At 39.1% G+C, this 14,836-nt stretch overlaps 1 protein-coding gene across 1 annotated transcript in view; it reads right to left on the reverse strand.

The window, feature by feature from the left end:
- Positions 1–14,836, reverse strand: part of FRMPD4 (FERM and PDZ domain containing 4) — a 312,762-nt gene that overhangs the window by 28,529 nt on the left and 269,397 nt on the right. The window contains exon 5 of the mRNA XM_085321501.1: positions 1,324–1,369. Within this exon, the coding sequence (XP_085177627.1) occupies positions 1,324–1,369 (46 nt within the window). The remainder of the gene's footprint in view (positions 1–1,323; positions 1,370–14,836) is intronic.

Here is a 14,836-nt window from a genome sequence, read left to right on the forward strand (position 1 = left end):
ATGAAATAAACCAAACTATACAAAAAGGGGAAGCATTTGAGAAACTTTTCCCACATTATACACATTTTCTGTGTGATCAAAACCACTGTYGGTAATCCAGATAGCTTTAAAGGCATTTGGGTCTCTTTATTCAGCCAGATCATGTCTGCATTTTCATTTAAGAAGGCTGAGATCTACCAGATCCCTGCTCACCATTCTGCTAGCAGTCTTACTGCAGTGCAGCAGCCACTGCCCAGTTTTGTGGAGGAGCACATGTTTTTTCTCCCATGATTTAGCTGCTGTGTGGATGGGCTTCTAGAAGAGGTATGCGACCAAGACAGCTTACCTATGTGGCCACCTCTGAACCAGCCAGAAGGGCTAGTGAGCAGTAGAGAAGTAACACAGTAATGACAAAGTTGCATTTGCAGGATTTACATTTTGGCTACTTCAGCAGATGCATGTGTTTCCACATCTTTGCATTAAATCCATCTAACCCCTTATTCTTGGAAGGAGAAGAGGCAGTTATCCCTTATCGATCAAATCTGTCACATCCCAGCCTATCAAATGGGGAAGTGAACGGAGTGTTACCYAGTAAGGGACACAACTGGACTCACTCCTGACCCATGGCTGAGGCCCGTCAGTAGCCTGCAAGATGCATACGGTTGTGCATAGGTGTGTGGGGAGAGAGGGATGTGCTCCTTCTCCTGGGACAGTCTCTCCAGTTTCTCATCTGTCCCTCCTCAACCAGGGGGGTCTGGCCTGAGGGCTCACAAGCCCACTCCCCGCAGCACTAACAGAGGTGTAAAGGGGTGTGTAGCCCCAGCCGGCATGGTGGGGCACAGCGCTGGACCTCGCTGCGACCCAGGCCCCCTCACTGCAGTGGCCCCCCCCCACACCCTTGCCTCTCGCCCAGTCGCCTAGCGCGCTGCCCTAGAGAGAYGGAGCCCCCTCGCACGCAGGGAAAGCTAGCTTGACACACAAGTGCAACTCCACGGTGACCAGGTGGACCCCTGGGAATGCCAGGAGCTGCGACAGACCAAACCTCGAACCCTTGGGGGCTGCGGGAGGACGGTGCCAGCACGAGCACTGGGCGAGATGCCTGCACGCTCGCGCATCTCCAGCAGCAGGAGTTAAAACATACCATTATTATTTAAGTTAGTATTATGTTGTGCACAGTACATGGTAACTCACAGTCTTAAATATTACCTTTAAAAGACACAGCCCTTAGCTCACTTTTTTTTTTCTTTTATTACACAAACAAGCTAGAGATGCAGACAGCATATAGGTGGACAAAAGCCACYATGTTGCTAGGAAAAGAATTTAGGGAATGCCACAGATACTTACAGGGTAAGGTTGAACAACAGTAAGGAGGATTGATTCTTTGCAGCTTCTGCAAAGAAGAAAGAAAAGTAAAGCAGAGTAAATATTCATACTTTAGCACACTACAGATAACCAGCTTTTCTTTTTAAAGGAGAAAAGTGCAGTTCTGTGGCAAAATGTTTATTAAAATTACACAGCAGAAAATTACAGAAACTAATACAGAAACTAACAATATGCCAAAATAACAATGAATATTAAAAATTACATTTTTTGCAATACAATGAAGTGAATTGACCTAACTTTACAGTTTCTACAGAAATATTTGCTCGGTCGCAGAGGCTCACATATTGCAGTGATGGTTTTCTCTAATGAGAATGGAACAACATCTGATTAATTCTATGTGTTCAACATTTATAAACTACATATTTCTGTTGCCTACTTAACAAATGTAGATCATTTTTATAACATCTAGCTCTTGTAAAGATAAGGCCAAATTTATCCGAAGACAGCAGTATTTTCAAAACAAAAATGAGGACAAAATTTAGTCCCCTGAATCTTCTCTACTTCATCTTTTCCAGTGGGTGGAGAAAGATTAATACTTGAAGAATAGCCCAGTTAGAATTTTTAGGTTTTTATGATATTACTAAAGAAAGGTTCTTTAAAATTGTATAGCTCTTTAGTATGAAACTAGTGCAAACAGAACATATAAGCAGCTCTAAACAAACTGACTTACAGGACAAAGAGAAGAAATTAATGGGAAACTTAACATGATCAAGTGCTTTAGGCAACTTAAATGACAAATAAATGCAGATTTCTCMCCATAGGTGGGCAGTTGGTGGTGGTGAATGACTGGGGAAGAGTTACATTAAAGTGGAAGAAGAAGGAAAATAGCAATCACAGTCAATATTTATTGTATTATGCTGTTAGACAGACAGCTTCTGAGGGCAGTATTAGCTAAGGAAAGGTCAGCTGCCATTTTGTTGAGATGGAGTTGATTTTCTGTTGGGTTTTATTAATTTCAAACACAATTAATTACTTATTTATTTATTGCGTGGCTAACTGAAGTGCAACTGATTTAGCACGTCTGAAYTTTTCAGCAGTACAAATTAAAATAAATCACACTGCATTGGTTTTATGCATTATCATCTTATATGGCATATTCACATCATTGATTGCCATTTAAAAGCCAACAAGCAAAGAAAATAGAGGAGAGACTGACAGACTCATCAGAAAATTGATCTGGACTATCAGACCATATTTGGTATCACTCTGCAGGACAACAGGGCTAACAAATTCTGMTTCTGCTAAAACCATCAGCTGTGCAAGAGATAAGATTTGACAAAATATCCCCTACCTACAGTAAAATCTGTAAAACTTCAATTTTTACCTGTTTCTTATCAGATAAAATATTTATCTCATTACACTAAAAGAGAGTAGGTAGATTTTCAAAAGGAGAGATTAAAGGCTTTGATTTTTGATTGTCCTTAGAAGAACAGAAATAAAGACAGATTAGAAATCTTAAAAAAAAAGAATGAGGAGCTACACATGGTGAAAATGAAATATTCTTTCACAAAGCAGCATAATTGCATCCTCGTGATGCGTTATCATAAATACTGAAAGGAGCGYCCCATGATTGTTTTTTCATTTTCAGAAATCACGTTCCAAACTTAAATTCCAGAAGTGAAATATTCAATTATGAAATGACATTTACACCTCTATTCACAGTGTTGATTTTTGTGAAAATCTAGAGTGCATTTTTAAGATCTGTAAGTCATAGAAGGTATTTCTGAAAATCTCCACTGTTTTACTATTCCATATCATYGTTCCTTTTTATTCTTGAGGACTTTATAGTTTAGAAAAAGAAATCTTCCTTCTTTAGCTGTTGGTTTTGACTAATAACTGGATTCACTCTATTTCTTTCTGTTCTACCTACCATATTTTTGGAATTCTGAAAATACACAATAATGAATGTAGTTTATCTCAAGAATCTCAGTCATACCTATGCTATATCCATGTAGTTTATCTCAAGAATCTCACAGTCATACCGATGCTATAGCCAATATTTCATTGCCATATTAATCTAGGTATAGGAGCAGACAGTGAGAGGCTGCAGAGCTGTTAGCTATGGGATAAACTGCAGCCTTGAGACAAGTACTCCATGCCCAAATGACCTCTTCAATTACTTTAAGCCCACTAATTTATATTCTTCATGGACGTGCTCTAACTTTACAACCATTTTTACCTCCTGCTGTGCAGCTGCCTTAAAGAGTTACCTTTAAAAAAGGAAAATCAACTTCTCATGGAAACATTTTTCACTTCTTCACTATTCTCAGATAAAATCTGTCCAAGTGCAAGTATAGGCAAGATTTATCCTAGACTAACAATGGCTTTGTTTTATATCAAAAAAGGGTCCCTAATTTTAAGAGATATTTTGGAGATAAGACTTTCTTACTGGATAATCACTTGCACTGGAAAGACCTGAGAGTATTCATTCAGCATTTGAAGCTATAATAATGCTATTTAGAGTGTTTGGTTCATGCATGMTACACATTTACAAAGCAGGCGTCAAGCACAATTTATAGTCCCCTCATCATTAGAGAAAACATTTTCTCTGAAACACACGCTACATACAAAACACAGCACAGTTACAGGAGAAATAAATATTTAATCAGCAGCTGTTTGATCTGCAGTACTCACTCATGACTCCACCACTTACATTAAAACTTATCTCCATCCACGATGACAGAACTTCATAGCATAGCACATCACTTTCTACTTCCAATTCTGTTACAAAACCAYATATATTTTAAAGATAACCCTCGCACAGCACCGGAGACTGCCAATTGTGTCATATATTATATCCATCACAGTAATGGAAAAATAATGAAATCACTTGAGAGTGTACTGTGATCAGTAAGTTTTGTAGCTTAAATATATGTCTACCTACATATGTCCGTGTGTGTTATCAGATTATGTAAGCTAGGCACATCACCATACTTAAATGTGAGCTGCATGCTTTTAAAGAACTTCAGAAAGATGGCAAAGGCCAAAACAACAACCACTTACTTTCCCACTGAAATGTCTTTTCCTCCTACAAGACTAAGACTAAAGTAAAAAAAWTAGATATACATATATTAAAGACATTTAATTATCTTTCATAGTCATTTAACCACAATCTAATCATTTTTCTTTCAAATTTAAAGCACTTCCCTTTAGAAGTCAAACCGCATTCAAGATCAAACATACACAGTTCTAAGCTTTGAAAATGCTTGCAGACTTTTCAGGTGCTCAGCTAACAGCGACAACAAAATAAAAGATCATCACATTTCTTTCATTTACTGGCATTAGAATGAAATGGTGAGAACAAGACTAAAATCTCGAAAGTGCAATGGGAATTTCAGTGATTTATGTATTTGTCCTTTCCAGCACCTTGCACCGTGATTGTATTTGTCCATTCACCCTACTCCTCACAGCTACTTAGGATATAACAAGGAGAGAATATAGATGGTTTGAGAATCAAATTACAGACCATTATAAAGGTTAAAGTTGTATTACTAAGTATTATGCGTCTTGGACTACATGAGGCGTTAACATTCTGCTACAATACTGGTCATTGACTTTGTCTGTGAACTTGCAGCTGGAAATTACTGTCTCTGGCTTCCACCTTAGCTGGAAGTGAGCAAGGGATGTGGGGGCAGCTGAGGACTACATGGRAGGAGTGGGGGAACTTCCAGTAGCTCGAACAACGGGATGAGGTGGCTCTGTTCTTCACACATGTCCTATTGCAAACACAATAGATGAGAAAAGAGGAAGGGTATATACGACCTGATTCACTCTCAAAACCTGAGACAGGAAAATTACTATTTATAGTATATTATTAAGCCTTTAACAAGGAAGCATACTAAGTATCTCTCGCACTGAAGATGAAAAGAATAACAGCTCTTATTCAGAAGACCTAGGTTCCATAATTAATTTGAAACCAATGTATAATAAATAACATAATTCACAGAGACTACAGTCAAGGCAAACCTTTCTTTTAGCCCTAACTTTTCTATGTTTCACTGACACTGGACATCAAATTCTAAAACTCCTGTTTTGAAATGCTGTGCTTCGTTCTCTGCTATTTCAGGGCCATCTATTACATTTTGGGTCTTCCTATAAATAATAAGGCCTCAGTTTCACAATTACAGCATTAGATGCCATGATTTGAAGTATAATTCAGACTACATTTTTGAAATAAGGAAATGGAACTCATTCAAAAACCAACTGCAAAAACATAATAGGTTAGCTCAAATATCATATTCAAAGCAAAGCAAAGTAGAACTCATCTTCAAATTCTAGCATGCAGTTTAAGAAAAATCACTCAGCATTTGAATGTCTTTCATTATTATGAAGATTAAGGCAGTAATAATGAACAAAGAGCTTGCATGAGAAAACTGAAGTCACTCTATTTTAGTACATTAAGAATGATTTCAAAAGGATCATTTTGATTGGAGCTGTATATACATTTTTACATAAAAACCACACTCTTTTACAGTAGTTATCTTCACCTAAGGGAGCTCTGAATATCACTTTTATAGACTTCTATCATGTGTGATGGCTTCTGGGGGAAGAAGAGTTTGCCCTAGAGATTTGCTTGGATTTACCTCTGGGCTGCAGAGACCTTGGCGGGACAGAGTAGACTTGTCTTAATTCATATTGCCAGCCCCTGTCTGCATGCTTCTAAGCCCTAAAGTGACAAGAAAGTGCCTGGGTAGCCTGAGTGGAGGGGGAACCTTGATAAGTTGGTGAACAAACTCAGGATTCACTTAAGCTCATGACATGGGGCAATGGAGGGGGGMAGGTGGAGAGAGGGACTTCTCAGGAAGACTATGCCCTTCCCCAAGGCTATYTGCATCACAGAAGTGGTGTTGTACAAACATGTGTAAGCTAAATGCCCATGCTCACCAGGCTTAAATCTGCATAAGTGCAAAACTACCAAGGAGACCTCAATATTAGTTCAGGTCTTTGATGCAATGAAACAGGGTTGTGTAAAGGACCCCTAAGAAGTCCAACTTTTCTATACAGGAGGATTTCTCCAACAAAAACCATGGAGGGAAGAAAAGACACACACCTTCCCAAAGGAAACGCTGCAGCACACGAACTGCAGGCAATRTTTCTATGATTCAATGGCTTTTAAGTGAGTAGTATCATAAATTAAACTAGGCTGAAAGCCATGTTACTGAAGGCAGATTGCCTCTAGTCTGAATTCCATGCACCTAAAGCTAAGCATTGTTTATTTTAGCATCAGGTAGAGAATTTCATCTTTCCAACCCTAAGAAGATGATATTTTCCAGCAAATTCTAGGAAAACTCATAAAAATAAACTTTGTCAAAACATTGCCCATGCATGGTACAAGGACCGCTTCAGGGGGACAACAGTATTTCAAACTGTACCTGTGCAGCTGGTTGTAGCTACTTCCTGTGAGCCTCTTRGAAGATCCTGTGCACATGCAGAGATGATGTATCCTGCCATCATGCTATGCAGGTAAGGTCGGGTACACTGCACACGGCGTTACATCTCCAGTTCCATCTCAGGACACAGATGCAGGAGCAAAACAGGCAAGATAAGCAGCCAAAGGCTGATAAAAATTAGGTATGTTATCTTTAGGAGGAGGTGTGAGGTTTGGGGGRGAGGGGTAATATTGCATGGTATATAGTTAGAGGAGATGGGATGTGAGGCCAAGCTCTTGCTTTGTTGGAGGAAGAACACAGAAAAAGAAGGAGAGCATCAGGTTAGGCAGCGTTTTTTCCTGAGGTGAGAGAGTATAGGGCATAAAGACCACGGGCTTCAGGTCTTATTTTGGAGAGAAGAMGACTGTGTTGTAGTCATGATTTTGGAAGGCAGAAGGATGATAYCCATGGTTTGGAAAGCTGGCAGCTGCTGCTTCTACCACTCTTAATGGCAGCACCTGTCCTTAGCCTCACTGTCAATGCAGTGAAACACTTGCAACATCCAAGTTACTTAGACTTGTGAAGTCCTGAACCCCACACATTAATTTGAATGGCTGTGCTGCTTCACTAAGTCCTTAAAATTTAAGTAAGTCTACCATTAAAGATGAGAAGGTTTTCCATGGCAGATGCAATCTGCACAAGAATCTGGGAATTCTACAGGATTCCTATCGAAATATCCAAGCCCTGAAAACTGCCCAAGTAATGGATGCTGAAAATGACCACCGCCACATAAAATAGAAAGGTGTAAGTGCAGGATTATTACTGCTCTGCAGGATCAAACAGAAGTAGAAACATAGCTACAAGAAAAGATCTCCTGACTCCAACATAAATAACTTCAATAATAGCATACAGAAAATTACTGTCAAAGCAAACTGTGTTTTATATAAATGTTCTTTCTTTTAAAGGTCTGGCATGGTGTGAAAGTCAATCTTTAAAATTGTCACAGTCTAAAACTGGCACTAATTGGAGCCCTTGTTGGCAGTCTCGGTAAGGGGCCAACAAGTGAGCGTGTATGCGGGCTGAATTACTGCCTCTTCCTCTGATAGAAGTGGTCCCTTCAGATCAGGTCTGTGGCATATTTGCAGGGGTACATACAGGGGATGCAGTTTCAGATGCCTCTGCTGTAAAGGCTTTGAGAATAAGAAGGCCTCTCATTCTCTAACACAGTCTGTCTGTTAGGGTTGCACCTGTACCAAATTCACTCCTTTCTTCTTCATTAGCACTGTGATCAGGAGTGCCCTATGAAGTTCCTGAATTTAAGTAGTTCATTAAGATCTACATTCCCCTCCAGCCAAAACTGTCTTGTTTTCCAGAAGTACCCCAAGTCGCTTATGTTCTCAACTGTAAGGTTATAATCTTTGTAATTTTGTTACTAAAATGCTAGTCAAGCAATAAATACCTATGTGCTCTGTGCAAGACTGTCTTGGTAAGACTGTCTGGAAACATCAACAGCAGCATTATGTTGCTGTCTAAATACTCAGCAACTTTACCTGCAGTCCATTACGAGGCTGTCCTACGAGTGCCTCGCTTGTTCCATCCGCCCATTGTGGAATGCAATTCCGAATGTCAGCAATATACAGAAAACACTATATTGATTGGGCTCTTATTAGGCAACCATTTTCCTACTTATATAGATCTGACAGTCTCAGTCAGCCTCTGATAGGACCCTATTTAAGCCTCAAGACAGAGCAGATAACAGATAAAGAGTTATTAGCTCTGGAGCCCTTTATTCCAAAAGAATCATTATTTGCTCACTTTGGCCAGCGCAAAAACAGCGAGCCAGATGGGCATATATGTGTATCCGATCGAATGAGACTTTCATCAGGTCAAACCATTAGCGTGTTTCAGCCACTCTATCATAGCATAAATGACTTCACACTGCATGAGGATGCTATACTCCCACAGAGAAAAATGGATGTGCAAAGCATAGAGCTTACTCCCCTATTAATTAATTGTTCAGCTGTCCTCTTCTAATTAGACTTTCTGCACATTAGTTTTAAAGGATCAAAGACAGATAAAGCACGATAATATGGGTCTCTCAGGCCGCTCATCCAGGCCAAAGTTTCCGTGCTAGTTTTCCTACCATTAGCTGTGAAAGTTTCAGTAGCTCTGAGGAAGAGTTATTTCTCAAAGTGTAATACATACAGCACAATATAAGCAAGCCCCAAGAAGGCTATTTATGAGACATCTTTAAGAATGATGTTCCAGAGATATAGAAATACAGCGATAGGTGTGATGTTACGATACTATCAACATAAAGAATTTACAGAACAGAGTGGTCTCATCTTAAAAGAGGCAGCTCCTCTCCCTTGAAAATATCTCATCCTTTTTTGTCAGACTGTGTTGTTTCCATCAGAAAGTAATGACTTTCAAACAGCATTTCTGCGGGTATTTTAAATAATCCCTTTTAGATGGGGCTTCTAATTGAGGTAAGTGCAATTCTATTTTTACATTCTGCAGCCACAAATGTGCAAAAACTGGTAGGCACACAAACGCTGCCCACTGCATACACTGCTCAAGTAAGTTAAATCCATGCAATTAACTTTTGCACTAACATACTTACACAGGACTTTGAGAAACTTCCATTTAACCAAAACACTGAGGTTTCAGAGTAAAATGTGAAAAATGATAATACTCTACAGAATCAGATCCAATGCTGACATGAAAGATTATGCTTTGAAACACTGAAACAACCTCATGTACTGATTCTCAGGTCATCCAGCAGAGATGTGGCAATGCCTATAAAATCTATCTTGATTACTCAATTTAGTAATCAATAGATTTCTTAATTTTAACTTTAAAAATTGGAGCCACCATGAACTTGTAATGGCTGCATATGTGGTCACAGCAAAATGGCATTTGAAAAATGCTAAATGGCATTATAACAATTCTCTAATATTCTAAACTTTTTGAGATGCTGCTGATGTTCCAATTGGATTCAGAATTCATTTTCCTGGAACTGGGAAAGGAAAAAGCTCAAACACCTTGAATGCTTTTTTGGACAGTTCCCAGATGTATCCCTAAATAATGTGAATTAGATTAAGAGGGGCTTTCTCGGGCACTACTGAATTTTCAGTGACTGCTGAGACATCTTGGTACACTTACGTAGCCATCTAAATATTTACTCTAATAGTAGAAAAAAGAAAAAAATAATAAAATTTACAGGACYCAGGGAAATGCTGAACTTTCCAAACCCTGAAAATTGGTGTTAAGCCATTCATTTACTTTATTGCAAAAAAGAGATTCAATTTGATCTAGCGACTGAAAGGGATGTTTTGGAGAGTAAACCTAACTCTGATACCCACATACTGAAAGCTTGTTGGTTTTGTATTGTTTTTTCTTTGAAAGAGATACAATGTAAATTTTCACTTAAGAAATAATTTCTCTTTGCTATTGGTTTTATGTCTCTCTCTGCTGGCAATGTGTTACAAAGATAACAACCATCCCTTTTATTTAATAATTTGGTTTCTCTAGTCTCACTACAGCTGACCTCTCACGCACCATTAGAAGTKAGAGTTTTGATTTCATCAAAGCCGGGCTACCGGTCTTCATTATAATTGGCAGAGCAGCATGGAGCTCGCTTAAGATGAGGACATCTTGACAATAGAGAAAAAAGACTAAAAGAGAAATAACAATTCTTTGACTAGTCAAACAGCATCAGGAAAAAAAATCAGCAGCAAAAGACCAACAGCTATGGTTACGGTTTGACGAGACACTAAATCAGGCTTTTGAGGTTGTCTGTACCAGATGAAAAACACTGCGGCCACATGCTGCGGAGCTCTAGGCCACTGTGCCAACACCGTCCATCAGCTCCAGCAGGCTCAGAAACCCTTTGCTTAGGCTTTAGTGAAGCAGATTTTCCACTGCATCAGGTTATTATCTCTCCTCCAGTAAATGCCATAAAGTTAGCAAAGAAGCCAGCATAACCTTCACAACATGCCTAATGGCTAATTTCACAGAAACGTGATTACACGTCTAGCCCATACTCAGCTTAAAACTGTATTGGTGACTGAGTAAGGAGAGCACAGCCCTGTTACCACTGACCATGGAGCTGCTGCCTTCGACATCAACCCCTCTGCCTCTAGCAGTGCCCTCCTTTGCCTACAAAGGCTTGGCAAGAGCAAGGCTGTTGATACACTGRCATTAACGTATTGTAAGTATTGCTTCATTATTGCTTCTACTTTCCCAAGAGTCTCCCTCTATTCTGATTTGTCATGCTTGGACATACTTTGGACAGGTTTGCTTTACAGCAGCATTTTGTACAGTGAAGTCTTGGTCAATCAAGATAGCAGAACAACAAAACAAGCAATTCAATAAAATGCACTACCTAAAGTCAAATACTTTAAATGAATAATTAAGACTATAAATTAAAATAAAAAACGGTATAACCCTGTTGTTTATGCCTAGTTACAAAACAAAAGCTGAGAAACAAGGAACCCACATACTCTAAAAATACATTTAAAATGAATTTGGAAAAAAGGAAGTGAAACAAAAGACAGCCCAAAAAGTCAGAAACTGCACAGAGAGACTCCTGTATCAAAACACTGCAAAAGAGATCTATAAAAATTAAATATTAAAGAAGAGAATAGATCACTAAAAATGACAACAAAACCTTAGATATATTTTTATTATGTGACAGATTAACCATAATCTTTTACAATCAGAGCTTCGTTTTCATTTGTACTGAAAGCAACAGAAATCCTTGCTGCTGCTACTCATAATCTGTACTTTACTGGTATTTTCGCTTTGAGGTTAGGGCACTGGGTATGTAATAATGTATAGTGAGATGTTCATATATGTCCTTCATTCTTGCAGCTATTCATTTTTTTAATGCTTGTTAAAAAGCAGTAGAAAATCAGACACATTTGGCTGATCAAATGCTAACCAGAATCTACTAAATAGTTTAGAAGCATCTTGTTTTAGAGAGTTATCTGGGCTTTTATTAATAATACATAAGAACCACATGGTGATTTTTATGTCTGAAGTACTTCACAAGCATTTTATTAGTTCTAAGTAATAAGGCCAATGAAGAAAAAGAAATTAAGAAGAGGAAGACAAATTCAGAAATGAGATAAAGCTCTTGAATTCAGAAGCACATTGTATTTTCAAGCACTGTATTATATATTTTTCTCTGTTCAATATTATTGGCTTTACTATTGTTCCTTAAGAAAGAATACACTCATTCAAAGAGAAAATGATATTTTTCTTTCAGATGCCTGAATGCTATTCATGTTGCTTTTAACTCTTACCTGATTTTTCAGGCTATCTGATCCAATCTAAGATTATCTCTATTCTTTGCTATGGAACAAGTTATTAATGAGCATGTTTKAAATAATTATGGACTGATGGAAATAGTTTTAAGAATAAATGTTCCAACAAAACAAGATTAATTCAGTTTCTCATTAAGTCAAGTTTCAGTTGTCAGTGGCTGGGTTTTTGTGGGTTTCATCTTATTATATCTGCAAGGTTAGACAATTGGTAGACACTGAGCTGCAGAGACTAATGCAGAATGATTTTTGCTTACTGAGTCTGGAATAGAAAATTGGTTGGTCAGATGCCAAAGACATATCCATGTGCCAGTGAAGCAGTGTAAGTCACAGCAAATCTGATTTTATAATGATTTGGATGAGGAGCCAAACAGGCGACTTCTTAAACTACCAAGCACATGGCACAGTAATTCAGACAACAGGAGGCCACACATGTAAACTCGCTGGTCACGTTTGTGTCCCCACAAAAAGACATACTCATTGCAATTTTCTTTTCAACCAGAATATTTAAAAAATAGACTGATACAAGGAGAAACTGATTCAGAACTGTTGCCAGCCAGCTAACCATGTGTCTGTATTAAATTACACTATTTATTGAAGAAGCCCCACCATAAATACACATAATACATCCAGAATGTGTAATATTCAAAGACTTTTCTCCTCCCTTTCATTTTAAAAAAGGGCCAGTTATTTATTTATTATGTTAAAATCAATAATAAAATACGGCTTTAAAAATCTATTTTGCTTGAAACTCTGTCCAAGCTTTCAAAGTCASGTATTTTGTTAATTTTCAGTTAATAAATCTAAAAGTTTGTGCTAGTTCACTTAGCTTAGTCTTTATGCTCTTACACCTTTCAATTTGTTTCCCTGCTGTATCAGGAGAAGTAGTTAATCTGTTTTATGTTTCCTTGGGGACAAAGAATCACTAAGAAAAGCCTCTCTGGAAAATTAAAAAGTGAATGCACAGTGCGCATAAACCTGCTACTTAGGGGACAACTTATATTTCACTTCAGCAGAAGTTCTTCCTTGAGAAATGTAACAATACTGCAAAACCTAAGGGGAGAAGGAGTGTTTGAAAATGGGAGAAGAAAACTACCCTACAAACGTGAACCAAGCACAAAATGATGAACAGGTCCATTCTTCTGTCCACATAGGAGATGAAGGYGTAACTGCAGTGCCCTCAGACGTATCATCTAGATACTATGGGCAACAAGAGCAGCAAAGACGTGATGCTGCTCTGTTTGGCATCGGCTATCCCCCAGGAAAAYGCCCACACCTGTGGAGCCAAGTGCACAGCAGCACGGTTATGATCCGCTGGGACACAGGCACATGCGCTGCAAGTGCGGGGGGAGGAGGAAAATGCGTAAGTTGCCAGAGAGCTGAAGCCAGAAGGTGGTAGGACGAAAGATGGATATTGGTACGGGTTAAAAAAGAAAAAAAGACCRAAGTAGGTGACTTGCTAAATGGATTTTACAGGCATTTTCTAAATAATTTACTTGATATACTTGTATTTTTCTACTAACCTTTGCAGCTGATCAAATACCACTTGCTGAATATGTACAATCGCTGCCCTAAAGAGAGTTATATGTAAAAATAATTTGTCAAAGATTATGTGCTGTATGGAGACAACTAAATCTTTTGTGATCGTGGCCAAGCATCAGGTTGTAGCACAAATCGAAAAGCTAACCCCAGAGCTACGTGTGCCACGAGGCTGCTACCTCCACCTTCCACTGGGTCTCAGCCTTTTCTTTCTTTTGGGGAACCCAACGTACGCAACCGTACTGGTTTCCCAAGCAGCGGAGTAAAATTAACGACAACGCTAATACTAGATTTAGACTAGCATAATTTAATTCCCACTCAAATGAATTCACTTATTTTACCCTTTCCATTATGGAGTCTCAGCGGGGGAAATGAAAGCAGGGACATCTCTCCCCCAGCTGGGCAGCATTTTAGGCCTCTGTCTCCACCTCTTCACTTTGAATTCCTTCCAGCACGCTTTGCACTGAGTGCTTCCACATGAACAAATACAAAATTATGCACATAATTTCCTGAATGAATATCAGTGCTGATGAAGATTAGGAACTAATATTGCCAGCATTCTTCTTGAGCTTATTACTGCTAGTTAATACAACGGCAGCTGAAAGGTAACCTTGTTGACGTTGTCCTTATCACAGAATTACAGAATGGTTGAGGTTGGAAGAGACCTCTGGAGATCATCTAGTCCAACCTCCCCGCTCAGCAGGGTCACCYAGAGCATGTCAGACAGGGTTGCATCCAGGTGGGCCTTGAAGATCTCCAGAGAAAGAGACTCCACAACCTGTCTGGGCAACCTGTGCCAGTGCTCCGTCACTCTCACAGGGAAGAAATTCCCCCTCACGTTCAGGCGGAACTTCCTGTGCTTCGATTTCTGCCCATTGCCTCTTGTCCTGTCACATCGGACAGGTGAAAAGAGTTTGTCCCCATCCCCTTGACACCCTCCCTTCAGGTACTTGTACACATTGATCAGATCCCCCCTCAGTCTTCTCTTCCCCAGGCTAAGCAGGCCCAGCTCTCATGCATATAAAATACATCTTTTCACAGAGCAACCACTTAACCAGCTTTCCAAATGGATACCGCAAAAAATTAATCTGCTAGAGCAATATGTTAAAGGAGTTGGTCCCAAGAAGACTTTTTTTTTTTTATCAACGGACCTAAATGTACTTATATTACTTTTAACTAATCCCTCTAACAGTAACAATACTAGGCACCACAGGCTGGTGGCACCACAGGACGGACACC

This window comes from Rhea americana, unplaced genomic scaffold (genome assembly GCF_003343005.1).
Source record: "Rhea americana isolate MKP2758 unplaced genomic scaffold, rheAme1 scaffold_7, whole genome shotgun sequence".
Lineage (NCBI taxonomy): Eukaryota > Metazoa > Chordata > Aves > Rheiformes > Rheidae > Rhea > Rhea americana.